Source organism: Macrosteles quadrilineatus, unplaced genomic scaffold (genome assembly GCF_028750875.1).
Source record: "Macrosteles quadrilineatus isolate MER2022 unplaced genomic scaffold, UCM_ALF_1.0 Scaffold_1__1_contigs__length_201487025, whole genome shotgun sequence".
NCBI lineage: Eukaryota > Metazoa > Arthropoda > Insecta > Hemiptera > Cicadellidae > Macrosteles > Macrosteles quadrilineatus.
The window spans coordinates 186,270,233-186,294,602 of NW_026542594.1; the positions used below are offsets into that span (position 1 = coordinate 186,270,233).

The 24,370-nt window shown below is 34.6% G+C and overlaps 1 protein-coding gene across 3 annotated transcripts in view; it reads left to right on the top strand.

Annotated features, from left to right (window-relative positions):
- The first annotated feature begins 5,601 nt into the window (after positions 1 to 5,601).
- Positions 5,602 to 24,370, top strand: part of LOC128983336 (pituitary homeobox homolog Ptx1) — a 57,081-nt gene continuing 38,312 nt past the window's right edge. For 2 of the 3 annotated variants that reach the window (XM_054402589.1, XM_054402591.1), the window contains exon 1: positions 5,602 to 5,857. In XM_054402589.1, coding sequence (XP_054258564.1) covers positions 5,620 to 5,857 — 238 coding nt within the window. In that variant the 5' untranslated portion in view covers positions 5,602 to 5,619. The remainder of the gene's footprint in view (positions 5,858 to 24,370) is intronic. The other variant, XM_054402590.1, reaches the window with a different exon arrangement.

Below are 24,370 nucleotides of genomic sequence, written 5' to 3' on the forward strand. Positions count from 1 at the left end.
AGGTTTATATTTTATATTTTACTCCCTCTTTTATAGATAAACTATTAAACAAATAATTATTAATTCAATAATATTTTCTTAGAAAGCTTCCGAATATAACCCGTTATAATAACCGAATATAACCCGATATTAGTAATAAATATCTAAGAGTAGGCTTTTCTGCGAGAAGGTATTCGTTAGTTTACTCGTTTACAATATAACTCGTATAAAATATTAGCAACTAAATAAATTTTACAAACATAGATTGCAGTGTTAAATGTGAAAAATATGTTATGTAGCCCACGACGAGGTTTGGAAATCTACAAAATATTAACAAAAATCCTTTTAATGCGCATTATTAATTAAAGTGAACTCCAAAATATTAACTTAGTTTATTAAACTGTTGTATGTGGAAAGATATCATATGGATGTTTTTAGATGTATAAAAATATTATAAAGATGTTATATTTTTTATTTATTGTACAATTTATGCGTTACGGTTGTTTACGCATTTATAAGAACGGTTTAGTATAATTTAACTGAGTTTTTAGTCGTATTTTCTAATTATTTAGATTTTAAAGTAATAAAAAAACAGTTTTTATAAGAATCAACTAATATTCAGTAGGTCAAAGTAAAAATGTACCAACGGCAACATTCTGTATTTTCTCTTAGATTTCTAAGATTTATTTCAAACTAGTTTTGATATTTAGGGTAGGCCTATGTTTGATTAATATGTGTGGGGATTGGGTAAAAAAGTGTAGGTATAGATAATTCAATCCCCAATTAATTAGGTTATTTATTAAACAATGTAAAAGTTTTGGTCGTCAAACAAGTATTGGGAGATAAAAAAAACATTAATTTTATTTAAATTTAACTTGTACTACAGTGTGTCAAAATATTAGTAGGTAGTGTAATATAATGATATATATGACTATGGTGTTTTTAAATTTAGTAACACATTTATAACTTAATCATTTACGCAAAACAAAGGCTTTTAAATTTAATTACTAATATAAAATACAAGCGTAAAAAATAAACAATATATACAATTAGCGTTTTTTTACCATTGGAATTCTAAATAGTAATCTGGATATTATTATTTAATTATAGAAATTGTTCATAAATAGATAATAATATTTTGTGAAAACAAGTTATTGAAATAAGAAGGGATTAAACGTAATTATAGATTTTAATTTATAATATCATGCGGGAAATTAGAGAGAACCTTTAAGAAGCTATGGAGGTAACTGCTCCTCGAGTACTGAAACAGCATCGGGCCAGAACTACCATCTTGTGGTATACCATAAACGTAACATGCAAAAAGCGCACCTGAATTGAAAATCTCATTGATTATCATTATGGACCAGCTGAATAAAATTTTAAGGTTTGTTTCTGTTTGGGATAGAAAGCATATTGGAGTTTACTGTATATTTATTGTTTCCCGACTTTTAAAACTATTTTAGCGTGATGTATTATATATTGATGTACTATGGTTTTTAATCTGGTATCGTGACCGTAAAGTAAAGGCGCACACTGTAAATTAATTACAAAGTAAGAAATATAACATTAATTCGACATCATATTATTCAAAAGTTACTGTGAAACACGCATTAGAACTAAATTAAGATTTTACAAATTTATAAGAATTCCAGACTTTAAAAAAATGTCATTGATTTGCAAATATTCGCGATGGAATACAACAGAAAAGCATACAAAATAAAAGTGAATGTTAGTCATAGTGTACAATATAGAGAGTTGGTTTGTGTCTTGTACGGCGACGGCGGCGGTTCAATGCAAACAAACATAGATAACATCTGTTGTTATATTGTAGACAACGAACTAGCTGGCGTTCTACTGCATTGTGTACAACGGGATTCGAAACAATAATGTTGTGATAAAGTAACAACTTGCCGATCAAAATGTGCCACAACGGGTTCGGATAGAAACGTTCTAATGAAGTAACAGCTTACAGATCCAAACGTGTTACGCTGCGATTGTAACAGTAATGTTGTGATAAAGTAGCAACTTGCCGATCAAAATGTGCCACAACGGGTTCGGATGGAAACGTTCTAATGAAGTAACAGCTTACAGATCCAAACGTGTTACGCTGCGATTGTAACAGTAATGTTGTGATAAAGTAGCAACTTGCCGATCAAAATATGCCACAACGGGTTCGGATAGAAACGTTCTAATGAAGTAACCGCTTACAGATCCAAACGTGCTACGCTGCGATTGTAACAATAATGTTGTGATAAAGTAACAACTTGCCGATCAAAATATGCCACAACGGGTTCGGATAGAAACGTTCTAATGAAGTAACAGCTTACAGATCCAAATGTGCTACGCTGCGATTGTAGCAATAATGTTGTGATAATGTAACAAGTTGCCGATCTAAACATGCTACTATGGGACCCGAAACAAAAATGTTGTGATAAAGTAACAACTTGCCGATCAAAATATGCCACAACGGGTTCGGATAGAAACGTTCTAAGAAGTAACAGATTACCGATCCAAACGTGCTACATCGCGTTCGAAATCGCGTTAGAACTAGACTAATTTTGTGATAAAGTAACAACTTGTCAAACTAAAAATGCTACTATGGGACTCGAAACAAAAATGTTGTGATAAAGTAACAACTTGCCGATCAAAATATGCCACAACGGGTTCGGATGGTAACGTTTTCACAAAGTAACAGCTTATATGTCTAATATGTTACACCACAATTTTCAATTACGTTGTGATAAATTAACACATTTATTGTTATAAAGTTTGTATAACATCTTGTTATACAAGCGATTCGTATAACAATAATAATGTAAAATAGTTACAACGCATACATAGAAACATACAAGGTAGTCCGTTTAGGTTATGTTTAAGTAAATCTAATTTAACATTTAAATAATATTTTAAATAATACACGTTAAACACTTTTTTGCTTTAGTTTTAGCCAGGCTATTTTGCTTGTTCTGTATTATTTAATTGAAAACCTACAAAACAAAGCCTGCATTGTGATGTTCAATCAGTTTTAAAGAACGATAGTTTATTCATAGTCATAGTTTATTTTAGTACACTCTAAGAAAAATAACCAAACACAGGATGTTGTATTATTGTTCCAAATAAATTCATATTCACACTGAATTAAAAAATATACCCCTTCGCAGCAAACCTGCAGACTATGCAAATTTCCATTTACCTGGGTGGATTTCTACTAAAATATTCTTTGGTTAAATTGTTAAATTTAACATTAATTTTAATGTCTTCTTAGGTTTTCTGCTACAGGAAAGGTAATGTGTTTTTATTGAATCGTTGTAAGCTTAGTACGAAATAAACAAAAATTGCCATATTAGATTGAAATATTAATCAAGCAAACTACAAAAGTTTATGCATCCTCCATAAGAACACAGAAAACATACTACTATATATGAATAACATGAACATTTTAAATATGAATTTTTCTGAATTATCTTCGTAACCTGAACATACAACAACGCTTCAATATATTTATTTTTAAGCTCTACAAATTGGTTTGAAAAGAAATTGTGTTATTTCGTGTTTCTAGAGTCAAAAAATGGAAAAACACAATCTTTACCCCATAAAACTCCCAATAAACTCCCGTTCCCATAGTCCGATAATGCTGGTTCGAGAACTTGTTCTAATAAACTTAGGTTTACACAATTGTACCAAATTTAATCGAAATCGGGTCATTCATTTTTGGTAAAACAAAGGGCAAATTTTTACCGTCAAATTTACTTTTTCGAATAATTATGACTTTTACAATACTGTTGGCTAGTATTTTCTAGCAAAATATGGGGACAAGGGGGGATATCTTAAGAGAAAATTTGTTGAATTTACATCAATCCATCATATAAATAACTGTTGAGTTCAGACAAATATTCGCTAAATATTAATTATATAACTATTTTAGGTTGCGAGAATATTTGCAAATATTTTCACCACTTTAATTACGATATATTTATACAACTGATACACAGCAGTGATTAATGAACCCATTTTATTATTAACTAAGCTTAAATTCTATTTAATGAACTATCAATAAAGTATCGGTACATTGGTGTTAATTTGTAACAAGTTAGTTGGTTCTTACATACAATCGTGGTAAATAATAAAACCAAAGTTGAGTAAAATCGGTCCACTATTTTTGGTGTGTTAAGTTTGTTTTGCCTTTCAGTAACCCCTTGAAAAATATGCCACTGTAATATTACGGTGAATTAAAATAAGCTACTTGATAGTATTTTAGATATTTGATCCTATTTTTGAAAAAAGTAACGTAGTTTGTATTAAATACTATGTGTTATTTTATCGACAGCCTTATCTGTGATATAATAGTTACAGATATATACCCGATATTTTATAATTATGTGCTATCCTATTTTTGGAATCATCTTATAAACGAGTTCAAATTATATAATGGCGAGTTTTACTGAATAAGACAAAATTGAGAAAACATTGAGGATCATGTTGTCGAAGAGTAGGCTATTTTTTTAATAACAAACCCTCCATACTTCATACAGATACATTTCGTTCATACTAGCGGTTAAACAATGGTGCAATACCCTATTCGTGTATTTTCTGTTCGCCTTCATAACAGCTGTTGATGTAAAAATAAAATAGTACATTTCATTAATAGGAGCGAACAGGGCTCTTTTTAGTACACAGTCCGCCGAGTTTGGAAATATGATTAAGTACAAAAAAAGACACATTAGCACCGTTTGATGAACAACCATTTTCATCATACTGTGAAAATAATAACCTTCTACTCGTTACAAAATTAGACCACATGATTTAAGGTTATACAAAGTAGTCATCAATGACATTTCTGCCGTGTACAAACATGACATACCGTGTGATTAGCCGCATTTTCATGTGTGTTTCAAATTGTAAACAACATTTATACTGTGTCATAAACATAAACAAATTTTGAGGTTAGCAAACAGCATTTTCTGTTCCCTATTTGAAGTTACCCGAAAACGATGATTTTGCAGACGATTTATGGAACTAAAAACGTTTGTTATCCGGACAGAATTATGAAAAGAGAATTTTCATAATTTAATTTTTATTTGGTTATGTTTTTTCTGTAATTGGTTGGCTGTGTCAGACTCGTTTGTTAAATGCACAACAATTACAACTATACAAGTAAACATAGTAACAATTTGGGCACATGATACAAGTAAAATGTACATCAAATATCATGTTAAACACCTCATCCTCTATTTACTGTGATGCGGAACTTTACGTAGGATCAGCTGGTCAACATGTCTATCGATACCATCATCTAGCTAAACTGTCTAGGTACGTAATGCCCTTCTTTTGTAGTTATATGGCCCGAGTAAAAATATTCTTCGCCAAACTTATAATCCTTTTTACCACTTGGAGTAATTTTTCTGATGTCTTTGGTTAAAATGTTGGGACAATTATTGAGTGGTTTATTCCTACGTCTCTTCCAAACAGCGGATATTCCAATTTCCAGTGGAATTGTGCGATTTCTAATTTGCATAAGAAGTTTTTGCATTTAATTTCGTAGCATCCCCTTTTTCACCGAATTCCTAAAAACTTTTGTAATTTTCAAAACCAACCCTTTTGCAGGTCGCGTTATGAGTCAGTGACTTCTACAGCCGCAACATGATGGAGAGACTAGAGCCCATGTCAGACCCTGGTCTGTGTCTGCAAGACCTCGTGTCTGGTGTCGCCACTTCCTCCTCCTCCAACCACGACCTGCACCATCACAGCGGCCTCCATCACGAGAGCTCCATGCTGGGCCATCATCACCACGTTCACCATCACGAGCCCCACCATCCCGTGGCCGTCTCGTGTCCACCGACCGTGCTGCACCACGAACCACTGGAGAAACTGAAACGTGGTGAGTTGACTCCGAGCAGAAGCTTTATTGTTTACACGATAAACCACACGATTTGTCGTAAAATAATTATTTTCCTACAGTCACCCGACAAAGTTGGCTTCCTTGTACTGTTTATAGTACAGAAAGCTGCTAATTGCTGCATTTATACTTTGCCGTACGGTTTATACTTTGTCGTACGGTTTATACTTTGCCGCACATCAGGATTCCAACGAAACAACACAAAACAGCGTGGTTCTATTATGCACGTAATCAGTGTACGCTTGGAAATAGGTTGGCAACACTTAAAGATAATAATACTATGAGCAGCTGATTGACTATTATATTATATATACTATATTATATATATATTATATTATATATATATTATATTATATATTATAGTTATTGACTATTATAACTACGATTTAACCTGTCATTTCGTGTTTATAGTTTCGTTATTTCTGAACTTTCTGGACTTTTCTTTTAAACGTTTTTAAGACATTCCTACGATCTTAATAAACAAGAAAATACCTTTAAAGCATTTTTTCAGGCGCGGAAACCACTTCAAATTATAAAAACATACGGAACTATATTATCAAAACGCGGAGCACATTTCTTGCCGAGGAAAAATAGCGGAGTGATACGGACCGCGGGTACTACTTTCTCTAGGGCACCATTTGTGTTGCCAGCTGAACCTAAAAACGTGTTGTATAGTGTTTGAAAGACTGATTATTTATATGCTTTATAGTGACTGTAGGAAAAATATAATGTGTAACACGAGTGAAAAAGGCCTTTGCTGCACACGAGAGCAAGGTTTACGCACGAGCCGCAGGCAAGTGCGGAATGTTTCTCGAGTGCAGCAAAGTGTATTTTTGGTGTTGGGTTTGTGCTTTGACTATTCCAATAGTGTTGCACAACTGACTATTCCAATAGTCAATTTTTTATGTTTGAAGGGGTTATGGTAGATGTTTTCCTTAATTGTCGGTAAACAAACGTTTAAAGACCTTTAGAGATCTGGAATCTGACCCGTCTTCAAGTGGAAATAAGCTAACTTTAACTTACCTCGAGATTAGAGCACTAACCGATCAGTACTGAGGAATACGATAGCTGAAACAAGCAGTAATATTTAGAGTGGTCAAATTCTTAAAAAAATCAAATAATATTACAAATTGGAAAACAAAACAAAGACGCGAATCCGGCACTATCCACTAACCATAGATCACAGCCATAGTCAGATCGTTTGATAGCTATTTTGTTTGACGACGCTGTCAGGACTTATGTGTAACATAAACAGTGTATTGTGTTTTCATTCCATTCCCACCTGAAGAAGGAGGTCATATTACAGATCCAGACAAATCATAATTTTCTGTTGTACTGGGATTTTTTTATATGCTTTTGAAGCATCATTTGATAACCGGTTCTCTAAGCCGAAGACAAAAATACATCGTCAGACACAGATCAGAACATGGAACTTTTAATAATTTGGGCAAAACATGTTCCTAACCAGATTCACCGTACTGTGTAAAATGGCATTTAAAACATATACAAATTTGTGTATTATCTGAATTCTTTTAGTTTTGTATCCGTTTACACATAACTTAAGATCAAATAATTGAAATAGCAATACTATTAAACTACTTAAAGTTTTTGGTGAGCCACGATAGTTTTGTTTTCGGAAGCTGGTATTTCCCTATTTTTCAATTCCGTAATCTATTTTATATGTGGTATTGTCAAATAAAATGACGTAACCCCTCAGGAAAAATGCTATTTTTGTAAGTTCTTAGCTAAGTTATGAATCAGTTTACCTAATATAACTTTCATTTCTAGGATCGTGATATTCCATTGCTAAATTATGCGACGAAGGTGGGTACTTATCATACCACCTGAGGTGTAGAAAATGTTCTATAGCAAAGAAGCAATTATATCACGTCATCACTGCGAAAAGTTGACAAAACATTCGTTGTTCAAAACAAAAGCCGCGTCAAAATAACGAGAAAAGTAATGAATAATCTGTATACAAATAAAGCAATTTCAAATCTGACTTAATAGACAAAAATATTACAAATATACAAAAGATGTGTCTCTAATTACTCTAGTATTACAATGAAAACAATGCAAACCCTCAAAACAAAGAGAACGTTTACAGGATCGGTTTCCCTCCAATTCCGCTCCCCCAACACAACTCTCCCTCCAAATCGTTCCCATCAGAGCGTGATGGAGCAAACAAAAATTAGCTTGAGCAAATGGCATCGCATCGAGAACTGTTCAAATTGAATAACAAAACATCGAATCTCGATTAATTGAAATCGATTTGTCTTTCGAATCGGCGAGAACCGCGGTCACAGCCAATTTGACGACTGGGAGATTTAACCACTTGCTTTTCACTTTGCCCCGGATTTCTGGACGTTTATTCAATTTTTATTTCAGCGCCGTTAAGAAATTTGAGAACGATTTGTTTCACTTTGTTTTGTGATTGGTTATTCGTTGAATATCCAGTTTGTTTCTATATTTTATCAAATGTTTCCATTCCACCAGCTTTGTTATGAGATTTAGGAACTATTTTTTTAAACTTTGTCTGGTGGATCTGCAGTTTGTTTGTATAATGTAATTTGCATACCAGACGTTTCGGTACGATTGGTTTCACTTTATTGCCTTTTTGGCTGTTTTATCGATGGAATTGCAGTTTTAGTTCTATCATTAAGACATCCCATCTATATGGATCAGCTGTCGCCAATTTTTTACTAAAAGAGAATGTAGTTGTGTGAGCCAGTCACAGATTGTGCTAGTGTCTAAAACTCTATTTTGTACCTTATTTTTCGTTACTGACATAGTTGCTGGGTCACAACAGTTGCTATAGCTCATAATAAGTCATTCCATCAGTTTGACTTGGTAAAAACCATAATGTAATCGGCAGAAATCAGTAATTTAGATCAGCGCAATCTGTAGGTGGCTCACATCAACTAAGACAAATTTTATTAAAAACCTGGCTACAACTTTAACATGGGGATGGAATGTCTAGTTGTTGTATTGTATTGTATTGTATTAATAGTCAAAGGTTCTATCTTCCATAGTTTCCCTTCTATGATACTTATATAGAATATTTTCCCTTTATTTGTTTATTTTATCCCTTTATTTATTTGAGTTGTTTGATTTTGGTTTTATCATTGTAAACGTGCTACGGCACAACTATTCATAGTGAATCACAAAGTAATAGAAGAAAATGAAAATAATACAAAATTGAAGTTAGGAATTCAATCCTAGAAATAATTTTAGTGATTCCGTCTGATTTTTCTTTGGCGAATTTTATTCTGCTACCATAAATAAGGTCTTCCACAATGGTAAATTGACTACCGCCAGTCCGAAGTAGGCATAAATCAATAGTATACAGTACTTATATAGTATACTTATACTGTACTGTAAAATGACTAAATCCGCTGACTCTTGTACGGTTCATTATATAGTTTTATGTTGGTATTCTTGTTGATGACACGATCCATGTACATTTTGTACAAAATGAATGAAGGATGATTAGTTATGGTTGAATAGTAGATATAATAGTTTATTGTACAATTTCAACAATATTCCCCGGTTCTCTGAATTATGTCGTCTTAAAAGAAACAAAAATAATACATTTTAAACAATCACATTCTGGTTTCTCAATGTGTTCGGTTCCTTTACGAATCCGAAATGAAAATGGAACATTTCAAAGACATAATCTATCGTCTCCTTACGTTAGTGAATAAACGCTCCTCTTTCTGAACAAATAGTTTGTTGGCCTACTAAAATATTTGTAAATGTGTCATTATGTTTATCTTAAAATATTAAGCTTTGAGTACAGTATTTACTAGTATGTGTAAAATCTATTGTTATTAGCATCCTATTTCATACCAATGTGTTTTATTTCAGTTACGAGATTAGATGACCTAAATTTTCTAAAACCTAAAAACAGCAAACAAATGCCCATCCTGATACGTTCTATTGTATTTTTAAATTCAACACAAGTTTATTCTTAAGTTTTAATTTTCCTCAAACAACGTTACGGTCTCGGCATAAATGTTGGATTCATGAATCACCTTTATATTTTAGAATCAACAATGATCTATTTCTTACCAAATTCTCAATAAACATTGTTAAGCATCTATCGTTTTCGAGATTTACACATTTTCCATAACATCCCATGAAATGTCATTAGGCTCAATTAACAAGTGTAACACTTCATGACTCCTCGATCTTCAAAATCTACACCGCAAAAACAATTTCTCTTTACTCTTGGAATTTACAGTTTCCTTGGTGGAATTCAGAATCGAAAGTTTGAAGATAACACTTCGCTGACCACTTTACCGCGATTTTGTTGATGTCCAGTTTACAAACAGACTCCCCCGTTCTGGACTCTCGACCGCGCCCTGCGGCCTACACCCTCCAAGCGCACTTCGGATACCCTTCAAGTCCACCGCCACTTGACTTCCGCCCCAGTGGTCAAACAACGATCACTTGTAGCATCACTTGTGGAACGGAAGTGCTTCCATGTAGAGTTGTGTTATGATCACTTTACACACTGGATACCGATCTCGATACTTTCCGCTTCTTATTGCTACTTAACGATCTTATGATGTGATACAGGTGTAATTTATGTATAAAGTTATATCGCTAAAACTCCTTTGTAAGAAATATGAGGCTGAAACCCTTTTGAACCCCTTCTTTCGTGGTCAAGAAACGGGTTGGCGAAATTCCAACACATCCACCCCAAAAATTATCAAAATGTGCTTAAATTTTGTTTATCACTCCAAAAAACCAAGCCTAGTCAAATGTGTACGTAATTATGTGAGGTCTGAAGTAGAAACAGAACTCAAATGTGAGAAAAGAGGAATAGAGAGGAATAGGCTACATGATGTGAGTGAAACAAATAGAGGCTGCATGATAAGAAATAAAAAAAGAAGCTACATGATCTGAGGAAAACAGAGAAAGACGAAACACGGCATGGGGAAAATGTTGTGTGGTAGATCTGACTAAACTGTATATTCTACACATAACAAGTAGGCTACATGGCAAAAGAGAAATTGGGAAAGACGGGAAGGCTACATGAGATGAGATGATCAGAGAGAATCAGGCCTACAATACTTGAAACTGAGAGAGACTTAAACATTTGAGAGTCACAGAATGTTGTTTCATGACATGAGAGAGGCTGTATAGCACGAGAGGAACAGAGAGGCTACATGACATGTCTCGAGTCAGCTGATGTACTAGACGCGGCTGGTCCACATTGTTACATTAGTTAGGCTTAGTCTGACATCCACTTGGACCCACTAATGTAATCATTTCTGTCACCCTCCCCTTCTCTCCGCGCTGGAAATAAAATTACAAATTACTCACAGGCCGATTTGTTAAACAAACTGTTAAATGGCGTCCGTCGCGTCTGGGAAGAAGCCAACGCGTTCCCGACTTCACTTTATTGACTAAAGATTCGCTTGGTGGCCTCTGACCACCTGGACTGTTTGAGTGGCAAAGAAAAGAGCAAAAAAAAGTAACAATAACATGTTTACTTTATGGATTTACTATTTTTTTATATTACTGTATCTGTCAACACAAACGATTTCTGTAGCTAAATTTATAACTGAGACAAAATATTATTTGTTAAATTCAAAACCAATATTACCATTTGACCTACGTCGGTGGTTTTTGTATAATGCAAGAAGACTTGTAATTTAGTTTTTTAACAACCGAAGCATGTTTTGATAGTGTTTTCAGGTCTTCGTTTACCTACGAGTTTAACACTTAAGAAGAAAAATAGTTTGTAAATGTATATAGTTTTACTGTCAGCAAAAATATACGAGTGGTAAACAAGTGCCTACAGAACTGAATTTTTATAAATTATTATCAATTATTTTTAAGATGGGGACGCCACTATGTGCGTATTTTAACCCATATATGAATGAAGGATGAGTGTAGGATGAGTGGCGCGATCTTGTAGTCTTGTTAGTGACTAAGGCCAACATGTTCCTTAGACACAGCTGTTAATTAATAGCCCATACAGCTAAGACAACTAAGGGACCTACAGTTTATTGTGGAATCCGAACCACATTTTTTCCTCGTAATTAACGAATTGGTCTAATTATTAGGATAGTACTGCGGATAGTCGTAGTACTCACTAGTGCGGAAGTTAATCCACACCAGGGAGCATCGCATCCACAGTGCATCCCTATAAATATCCACAATTCGTGACCTCCTAGTAGCTGGATTACAGGACGACGCCACCCGTCCCAGTGAAACATAGTAAACACTGTTTTCGTTTCGTTCGTGATCCACAAGAATGAAAAATCGATAAAGCAGTTTAGTCCGCGGTTTCATACATATACCTTAAACCCACTTAAGTCGTATCGTCATTCCAATCAAGCAATCAGGCAAAGTTAAGCGCTTCCTTTCACCTCGCAGGATCATCATTGTCCTAACGACTCGGATCGTCCAGGGAAGATTCTGATCGAACCAAAACACAATTTGCCAGAGCTGCTCTAAACTGACGTCCAGGCGAAATTACACTTGACAGGGACATATGCAGCAATGAGCATTGAAATATGAGATGAAGATAAAGTGACAAAACAATTAGGGGATGCAAACACCCTGGAGGCGATTACACCCCTTGTGTAATCCCTTTTAGATTAGGCTAACTTCACACAGGGTCAGTCACATTAGGGTAGTTTGTCGGGGGGAGCGCCTGCCCCAAACTCGCAAACATTTTGATTGCCTTTGTTATTGTCCCTGATAGGGAATTTGTTCGGTTGCTGCACACTCGGCGTTTTATTCGAGTTTAATTCCTTAACCAAGCTTGGAAAGCCTTGGTTTTCTTGTAGATTATCACTACTTTTAATCAAATACCCTTACCGCAGCACACCTGCAGACTTAGGAGAATGTGTATTTATGTTGGGTTTCAACTACAATTCGTTCTTAAACATGTGAGATTTATTCTAAGTAAATCAAATCAGAAATCAGAAAATCTATATTGTTTCATATTTATTTACAAGCTCATACACAGAGTAACTTAAGAATAACTTAGATTAGCTAACTCACACACTTATTTAACTATGAAACAATTCATCCCTAGGTCAAAGACCTGTTTGGGATGTTCTATTACGTGTATACACATATAAAAACAGCTCAAAATATAAATAAGCGTTTAGGTTTGCTGCTACAGGAAATGAGAAAGGTGTTTTTATGTATAAGATAAATAAATCTGCCAAATTCGATCAAAATATTATCAGACAAGCAATCTGCAAAGTTTTTTTTTTCCACCAGAAGAATGAGTGAGAAGTTTGTACCGTTTTCTTTTGGAATTTTCTCCGTAACCTTTAATCGTGCAGCAAATCTTCAAAGTACTAAATTATTTGTTGTTTTTTTCATGATGGTTATATGAAAATTGGGCATTTTTATGGTTGAAGGTAAACATAAAAAACTCATTTTTTAGAAATGTTTAAAACCCAAAACACTTGTTCTTATGACCAAGTTTACGTCTTATGTCACCAATGGTAATAGCTGCTTCCCTATTAGGTAAATTTGCTAAAACAGCAGAACTTATCAAATTTTCCACCCAAAATAATTATTTTTCGTATTTTGTTTGATCGATAACTTGTTTATACACAGTTCATTCAGCTAAACATTACCGTGGCAACGTATGGACCGAAATCGTAGCCTTAATGCCTAGAACTGCATTGCGCAAATGCTGTCTGGCGTCAATGGTAATTTCGACGCAGAATTAGACCTCGCTCTGTACATGGTCATTTTGGGTTGCACATTAGGACCGCATCACAAAATCAAACCTCCAATTTCATCGTGTATTTAGAACTCCAAATGTACCTCCTTAATTGTGTCGAAATTCAACAATAAAATTGTTTTTATTTCAGCACCGTTGAAATTTATTTGTTTCACTATATTTGTTTTGTGATTGTGTTTACTTGTTCAATATTTAGTTTTAAAATATTTATTTTATTTTTACTATAGTTTTATTAGGAAATTTAAGTACTGGACAAGATTTAACTCGAGTAACGTAAAATAAATTAAGATTCCATGGTTGTTATACTGATGTTAAAATGGACCCCTGGTTGTTGTTAATTAAACATGTATATGACAGGGAATGTGATGTGATGAGATGGGATTGCATGCAATGTTCACACATTTCTAAAGAAAGTGAAATAGCTGCTAAGATTTTTTGCGTATTTTCGTTCGGTCTGCTGTATCGCAAAACAAATAACAGCAATTTTGCATATTGGTTATAATAACGCTATGTAAAGGTTGTATGCAATCTTTTTCAGCATTTTTTCTAAAGTAGTCAATTCTTAAAAGTAGGCTAGCCTATATAGAAATAGAACCCGAGTAGGTCTACTCGAGCAGCAGCGGAAGACGCGTGCGGTTTGTGTAACATACCATAAACTCGTCCAGGTAATCTCCAACCGTTAGTCTACAAACACACACACACACGCACACCAAAACACGACTGTCGTGCCACAGTTCCCAACTCTAATCCACGGACGGGCCAAACAGTTTGAGTAAATCCCAAACACTAACTTCGACATCGATTAGAATCGAAAATTGTCTCTAATATGGCGACGATACGGCTGTAGTACGACGGTTATATAAATAGGCCTTCCATTTATCTGGCAAAACCGTTGTACACTAAAAAAAGAGTGATTAACAAAGTTTACTATATACTACTTACTACTTACTATATGAATTTAACCTCCTATTGAAAAGTCCGAAACGTATTCGTGGTTCATGTACTGTTATGTTTGAATTCGAGTGACGATTAAATATTTACCTTTTATTTCGTGGTATATTTAACAGTGCAGGCTTTACTTTGGTAATACAGTAACACCAGAAAACAAGCTACACTCTATAAATAAAGCTTGATGTTTAATCTAGTATATGAAGTGAGTAAAATTACCTATAGCCCCTACATAAAAAACAATTCATAAACAAAAATACTTTTTAAAAATGCCACGTTTTTAAACGTACTAAAAAGTAGAAAATAATCTATAAATATGTGGAGAGAATAAATACTTGTAAGATTTTAAACGAAAAACGTGGGGCGCATGCTAATTTACAATTATCTTCACCTATTGAACTATTATTATCTATTGCATGAGCCCCACGTTAAAAAAAAAAAAAAAATTAAACTACGATGTATAAATGCATATTTGTATAAATCAATAATGTTTACACTTTATTTTGTTATACATATCCTGTATACATTTTACAACCTGCATAAAAATCCAGTACATATTTTAACCCATCACAAAAATCCCTGCCAAAAAATGTCAGATAATACTGTATTTTATAAACAAAGTTAAAGAACAACGCCGTCTTGGTGGAACTGCCCATAAATAAGGGGGAGGGTCGAAAAAACATCAATGCGGGATTAGGGCTGTCCGAGGCCGTAATTACGCTATCTTAAGGGAGCAATTTGAGAGTAACCACATGGGGTTCAAAGGGTAATTTGTTTTTGGGGGCTTAGAGGGCCCATATGCGTCGGCGCGCACCATCCCCTACAACAATCATTGTACGTTTTTATCTACTGCGTTGACTATGTTTTGTTTACTAGGATTATCAATTGTTTATCGCTATTATCGAACACTTTGGGTGCAATTCATTTGTGGTTTTATTCCGCTTGTATTTGGTTTAGAGATTTTAAGCTAGTGTTTTCCACTGTTGTAATCAAAACATTATACAGGACAGATTATTTTATACTAGGAAAATCTAGATGCTACCTGAATTCTTTCTGAATACTATTAAGTTTGGTTTTGATGTACATGTCGCAATGATTTGCGGTGATTCAATCAATATGAATAGCGTAAACTATTATAAATCAAATTAAAATAAATATAATTACAAATCTACTACAATTTTGTTAAATAATATACGTATTTTTTCATCCCAAACAAAACTAAAATAAAGAAAAAATTCTTGGTTTGTTGGGATAAGCCATCTTTCATGCCTCTTGGTTTAAGGCTTCATGCAATCAATAGTCAGAAGAAGAGCCATACTCTCTAAAAATATCGTGCATCATTAATAATCATGTACAATTTTTAATTTATTTAATTATTTCATTTCATTTCATTTCATTTCATATAACTTTATTCATTAAAGTACAATATATAGATACAGGAATGGCGTCAAGAGTAATTTAATAAAACTAACTAACTAACTAAAATACTCATCATTATCATGCATGGCATAACAACATACCATCAATATTAATAGCTTTTCAGATCAAATAAATTAAAACAAGCAGTGCAATATGAAAGTTTATACATGAAAATATCAAAATTAAAAATATAGATAAAATTATTTTAAAAACAAAAGTTTCAATTGATATGAAACAGAGCAATTAACAACTTATAGAACTAAAACTCTTCAAAGGAGTACATAGCCTTGTTGATAAGAAACTTTTTCAATTTTGATTTAAATTTATTTTTGGAAGTTTCTAATTTGATTTCTTTAGGAAGTTTATTATAAAATTTGGAACCGGCATATTTAGGTGTCTTCGTAAAAAGTTGCAGAGTATGTGAGCTTGTGGCCAGGTTTTCTCGATTTCTAGTGAAGTAATTGTGACAGTCTCCAATAAGTTGTAATTCATTAAATCTGTCTTTTACTGATAATACTGTTTCATAGACATACATTCCATAAACAGTCATAATATTCTCAGTTTTAAAATATTCTTTGACTGAAGTTCTGCGTTTTAAATTGCACAAAATTCTAATAGCTTTCTTTTGCTTTTTTAGAATTGATTTAAATTTAAATTTTTTGCTCTCTGAAACGACAAGAAGCGCAAGTATATCGTAACTTTTGGAAGTATTGTAAATAAAAAATATCTAAATATTATAGACATCCCAAGAACAAAACAACCTGCGCAGAAACGAAAAGATCACGTGGTTCGCGCAGGTAGGTGTGGCGTACCATTCAAACCTGCGCGGCTCGAAACGGCCCAGGGTTCTTTTGTTTCTGGTATTACTATAATAGGCAAACGTTTTTCTTTAAAACCATTTTTCTCAGTTTGTATCTGAGAAAATCTACGCATATTGTTAAAAAGATATTTTCCTGTAGATGTGCAGAATTCCTTTATAAACTAAAATAAGCTAAAAAATAAGCACAAAAAATGAATTTAAAATTTTAAATAAATTACATGTCCCTTATGGGTTGCCATGCTGGTAACAAAATAACGACGAAATATAAACTGAAAAATCAAAACAAATGGAAGAAATTACTGTTAAATGTTTTATTTACAGTGTGGGGTGAAAATTGAGAACTCTATACATTACATGTTTTTGGTCGATTTTTCGACCACTGGACGACCTCTATAGTTTTCATTATTATATGGGCGTAGCACCATAACACAATCCTTGACTTTAGCCCGAAGGAGCAGGTCCCATCGGTCATGCGAGGCACACATCGGCCCCTCTTTACAGGAGAAGCACTCCCGTGGTCCCTTATGTGCACCGGTTAACAATGTAGGAACACACAGTTGAAGCCGAGTTGAAGGCTTCAACTCGAACAATGAAGGGAAAGCCGAAGAGGACCAAGCTAAAGATAAGAAGAAAGCTTGGCCTCGTGGACAGTTGGGAGCATGAAGAGAAGGATCTCCCAACCCCTTAGTCGCCTCTTACAACAAGCCGGGAAAGGCTGCGGTCCTATTCTAACCCGGGAAACCACAGGGGAGACTCTGTGCATGGAGACTGGGACGGTGGCGTCGTCCTGTAATCCAGCTACTAGGAGGTCACGAATTGTGAATATTTATAGGGATGCACTGTGGATGCGATGCTCCCTGGTGTGGATTAACGTCCGCACTAGTGAGTACTACGACTATCCGCAGTACTATCCTGATAACTAGACCAATTCGTTAATTACAAGGGAAAAATGTGGTTCGGATTCCACTATAAACTGTAGGTCCTTTAGTTGCCATTAGCTGTATACATTAACAGCTGTGTCTAAGGAACATGTCGGCCTTAGTCACTAACAAGACTACAAGATCGCGCCACTCACCCTACACTCATCCTTCACTCATGGGTTAAAATACGCACATAGAGGCGTCCCCATCTTAAATAATTGATAATGTGGGAGGAAGGAAATAATGGAATATAAGCTTAAAGTGGTTGCAGTGCTCGTTTATGAGTCGGTTCGATCATAAGAAAAGATTTTTCATTATCCAAAACTTGGTCCCGGATGTACTAAATCATTTGTCATTTTAGCAATAAAAGAATAAATTATCTTCACTGAATAAGTAGCTGTAATTGTAAAGCTAGATGAATCATACTTCGTCATAGAATCATTCATCTTTAACTACAAATTATGACGCTGCCTTTATAAAAACAAAAATTTTAAATCCGAAAACTTTCGAAACATGTTTCAAACTTCCCTCCTGCTTTTCCTGCGGTAAAATCGAAGAGCGGGCTGGCTTCCCTTTACATTTTGGATTATAAATAGCCTAAAACTTGTCACAGACACGGGAAACGTCACTATATACAACGTCCGGTCTTCAATCAAAGTGAGGTTCCAGAGGACGACCCTTGTGACTGTTAGGGCGGTCCTCGTCCACCACACACACCTGTTACTAGCTGGAGATTGTCGGAAGTGGTGACCACAGCCACAGCCTCCCCACTGAGGGGGTCAAGCGACAAACTTGAGTCAATAAAATTAATCGTTTGGTATTTCTGTACATAGGGATCTGGCTTGTAACATATCTAATCAAAATTGTCTTGCAATTTCTGGAATTACGTAAATTTGTTATTGGATGGCTAGGTATCTTACAATAATGCTAAATTTAGTGGTTTGGGATTTATTAAATGTAGCTTGCTAAAATAAAGGTTTCGGCGAATTGAATTTAGCTCAAAATAAAGATAGAATTATCATATTATATAGTGTACATATTATTACACAAATATTACACTCATGGTGACAGGATTAATTAAGTATCATCATACAGTACCGATTCACATGAAGATTCATCTTCACACAAAGTATGACCTGTTCATACTATTGAATGTGTAACCCATTCCTGGTAACATCTACTGACGTGTGTCTTTTATTGAACACAGTTTTGTTTTAAGATCAATTATTAGGACAGACCCATACAAGTAAAGTCCAAAGTCATATAAACAATTTAAATTCTCATAAAATAATAAAAAAATTAAAAAATATATAAAAATATAAAATATCAAAGTGATTACGGATTGAATTTCAATGTTTCAATATAAACCAACGAACAAAAACACCATTACTACCTAAAAACCTTCCACAACTGTTGCAACTTGATGCACTCGAACTTCGCATATTATCATAGATTAAAGAATAGACATAAAGGTCTACTCTTTCACCTATGATATTATGTAATGCATACTGTGTAATCATCTGTTATTGGAATACAAAATATAAGGGATTTTTGCAGCAAACATCCCTTAGGAATCAAGTACGGTACATTGAAAATATAGTTAGAGGTCAAATTTACTTAGTATGTTTTATCTATGGTACTATAATTTCTTCAAACGTTTTTTTTATTTCAACTTTTATTGTTATTACGATTACATAACAATTTCAAGTCGGTGGGCCACGTAATTCTGTTGTCCCCCAACAAATGTATAGACCTATCTCCACTATGACACTTTGAGAGGTCCCCAACCCCCAAAGCTGTCATTTTCGACCCTATGAGTCAGTCCCCCATCGGCGTTACTCGCGCTTCGCTTACCTCTTATTAATAACTGTTTTTTCGTAACCCGTCATTCACCCCAGCAACATGTGTACTCATTTCCACAGCCCATTCCACACACTAGATTACCTTCCACCGTTCATCATCTGTGAATATTCACTGATAAACTGTGGCCAGACGATTCATTAATCATATTCAATGTTTCGGAACTCAAATTAATATTGATGGTGTTGGGGTTGGCAGGGGGTGTAGGTGATAGCTAATAAAATACAGTAGCCTAAATGAATGTTTTAAAGTAATGTAATATGTATTATGTATGTGATTAAATAAAAATATGAATATAATATGATTGTATACAAATTTAACTAAATAAGTCACGGACACGAAATAGATAGTTGTAAAAATAAGAAACCCTAATTAATTTTAAAATATTATAAAATATAAACAACTAGCTGTAACCCGCGGGCTTTGCCCCGTTTAACTTCTTAATTTTTAAGATGATCTCGTTCGCATGGCTCAATCACGTCCTGGTTGAAGTTCGTTCGCTACGCTCACTCACCTTTAGGTTGGAGCTCGTTCGCTACGCTCACTCACCTTTAGGTTGGAGCTCGTTCGCTGCGCTCACTTGCCTTCAGGTTAGCTCGTTCGCTACGCTCACTTGCCTTCAGGTTAGCTCGTTCGCTACGCTCACTCACCTTTTGGTTTTCAAATTAGCTGTTGTCATAAATGTAAAAGAAATAATAGTGCTGCACCCTGTTGGTAATCCTTGTAACTTTAATGCTATTGAACATCATAGAAAAGAACCAACTTGTTTAATTGAAACAGCTGTTAAGATTCATTAATTCCATTTCTCATAAGGTTAACATGGGAAACTCCAGAGCCACTGGGGCGGAGCCTATTGGACGGATCACGAAATTGATGGTGTATAAACCTATTCCATGAAATTCTACACGTATGTACCAAGTTTCGTGGCAATCGGTTCAGCGGTGTCTGAGTTTATCACTGCCAAACAAACAAATATATATAACCCAAAGGTGAGTGAGCGTAGCGAACGAACTTCAACCAGGACGTGATTGAGCGATGCGAACGAGATCATCTTGAAAATTAAACGTAACGGTACTTTCTTTCCATCGGTCTGTCTTAGGGGAAACCTATAACTTAGGCGATACGAAGTTCGCCGGGTCAGCTAGTATATATATACAAACATCCTCTTTTATACTTATAGATATATACAAACTTCCTCTTTTATACTTATAGATATATACAAACTTCCTCTTTTATACTTATAGATTTAATTTTTTTTACCCCTATACACAATAAAAAATCTATATCTATAAAAGAGGAACTATGTGTGTATGTATGTATGTATATACAGTATATATGTATGTACCTTGAGGACTCCGAAACCGCTCAACAGATTGTAGTGAAACTTTCAGGGATTATTTATCATTATTCAAGGATGGTTTTTTGAAGTTTTTGTGTAGATCCGTCAAAAGAGCTCCGCCCCAGAGGGTTTAAGTGGGCCAATGTCAGACTTTTTGAACTACAATGTTTACAAATAAATATAACTAAATAAAATATTTTGTCTTCTTTCGTTTAAATTAACAACTCTTGTATAATATTTAGATTCAAATACCGTTGATTTTTTAACATGGTATTTTTAATCCTAATAACCAATAGCATGGACCTACAACTATCCACCTATAGATTTCATTATTGACTTTGAATAAGGAATCTAATCTTAATAGAGAATCTGAAGCTTATTCATATTGGTGACGTTTGAGTGAGCTAGATTATTTTGATGACATTTACGATTTGCATTTTACTCTTTGATTATAATGTCACAGTGCTAAAATTATTTAAAACAAGGAAAACAGGGTAAATAACAATAAATAACATACGCTCTTTGCATACACCGTACTCTGAACTCATCTTAAAATAGTCTCCATCCGTAAGGCAGTCTAATTATATGCTATTGAAGAAAATGACGAAAACTCACTCATGATCAGTATATGTCATCAGACATAAACACACCTAAAAACCATCTACAGATCTAAACTTACATTTTAGAATAGTTGTTTAGCCTCCGGATTACTGTATTAGTACTTAAAATGGTTTACAATACCTGCATATAGTAAATCTTTGTTGGTGATTTAGGCAACTAGTTTCGGCTCTTGTTTTGAACCATCTTCAGGCCTCAAGATGTCAAGTGATCACTTCATTCGAAGGTCGTTAACAGAGTTCAATAAATAAAACATATACAAAACACGATACACGGAACGGACACACATTACAAAAAACACGAAAAACACGAAGGGACATTGACAATCGATCGTGACCGGGCTGAGGTAAAGTCTAGACCTAGAACTCTGTTAACGACCTTCGAATGAAGTGATCACTTGACACCTTGAGGCCTGAAGATGGTTCAAAACAAGAACTGAAACTAGTTGCCTAAATCAGCAACAAAGGATTACTATATGCAGGTATTGTAAACCATTTTAAGTACTAAACTTACAGATGAATATGTTTATTAGTACTGTATGTTAACATTCACCTACACCTCTATCGGACAGTTAAGTTATTCGGGGGCTGGAATCTCCTAGGCACATTCCCCATGTGATATACAGTGTGTGTAGACTGAGATAGCGGACGGTACCCGTGTACGTAGACAATATTATACCAAGATACGAGCGGTCGCAAGGCGATGTTGATGTTGATATTTGCAATAGATAACCGTTCTAAACATCCAGCCACGCGCCGCTCGCTGCAGTGTTTCGCAACATAAACTATGACCGTGTCCTTAAAAATAAGAAGAAAATAGAAACTTTTAAAAAATTTGCTTTGGTAAATGTAAAATTAAATTCACCCGATTTTGTTCGTCAAACAGCAGCGAAAACGGCCGTTTTCATTGAATGTTCTGGGGCTAAAGTTGTAATTTAATACCTAGCGTTTGAAAATAATCGGGAGCCGAGCAAGGCCCCACTAGAAAAATCGGCTTTACATTATTCCCTTTTAGTCTGACTTTGATGAAGAAAATCATCCGAGCGATAATATTATGATTTCGTTATTCAGATTAATTTGTGTTTACCATCGTGTTACACTATATATTTTACTACAAGAAGACCAATTAATAATTCAAATGATGAAGGTGTGGATTTTAGTGGAGGATGTTTTCTAACACAGAGAAAGTCCTACGTTTTAGGTGCTTATAAATTTGAGCGAATGTCAGTCGCTCTAAGAAGGTCTAGTCAAGTTTGCGATATTTTCTTTGATTGAATCAGCCTTTCATCAGAATAAATAAATACAAAAATTCGATTTAATTTGTTAGCCTTTGCGAACGACCGATCAATTCATAATCATATGGGTAAAAAGCATTGTTGTTGGCGGAACCGAACCCTTGCCACCGAATTAAATAACCGGAACCGAACCATTGGGTCAGAATGCTCCCACTACAACAACAGCCTAAATCTCAATAAGCTTACAAATTGTATGTGTAACAGTGCTTAGCTAGTGGGCCAATAATATATTATAATATATATTCTAAGAATATTGAAGAAGCCTTTTGTTTTGGACGGTTCCCCAACAAAAAACACCAAAACAGCAAACAAGAGATGGCTTTACGAAAGGGATTATTATAACGTAGATTCCGAGCAAATGCTTACTTCAATACATATTATACAATATGGAATGCTGTATAGATTCTCTATCAACCAAGTAAATTGATACATGATAATCGAGCAAGTTTACCGTTTTATCTTTAGTTTGAATCCGTGTTTCACCAATGGCCATAATGATATCATAAACCATATCACTCTCATATGCGATATCACTTGCAACGTCAATGCTGAATCACATCAATGTTGACTTTTGATGTTGTAAGTAGACTCTCATCATAGTGAAATATGAAACTTGTTTTGATGTCTGTTTATGCTCGAGTGCGATTATTCCAACTACATTTTTCTCATTGTGGGGTTTGTTTGAAACTTAAAGTGCGTGATTTAGTTTTTGACAATAAATACAAGAGTATGCTACAAAATACAGTAAAGATAAATCGTTTCGTTTGGTAAAATCGTTTAAACTGCGAATTAACTAGGATAAGTTGCTTAAACAACTAAAATATTTAGACGTTCCTTGCTCAAGGAATAAATTAAAAACTTCAGTTGTAGGTTAAAATACATTGTAACCGAAACAACAAGAAAATACCAAACACAATGAGCTCACAACAAATAATTTAGTTATTTTCGCAAACTGGGGTCACTATATTTTGTTATGATAAGAAACTAGTTAATCTACAATCGAACATAGTTGAAAGATAAACCGTAGACCTTCTTAATATGAATAACATACTAACATACACAAACCTAACTAAAAATAACGAAATAACCGATAAATTGATTCATATTCTGAGAGGTCAATTTACAACCAAAGTCTCAGTACTCTAGCAAGTAATATTATCGTTCAAATTAGTTAAAGATCACCAAAAGTTTAGGAAAGTGCGTATACCTTGAACAACATCCCAACCGTGAATGCCACTCCCCACAAATAACCCCGAAATAAAAACAAGCATACTGAAATCGTCCAACTGGATTCAAATTTACGACCGATGATTTGTTCGACGACACGCTCTATTAGTGTGGGAAGTGTTAAAGATGTTCAGGCCATTAAGACATGTAAAAACTGTCGGACGACATAAATCTGGGGACTTCCTGGGGAGCGTGGTGTCAGGTGTGGGGTAGCTACCCCTCTACACGGGACAGGGGTAGCTACTCCCACACTGATGTATTGGCTGTCAATATGTCCGTGATCACCTTCTGTCACTCTGTTAATACAGGCTCAGATTGGTGATTATG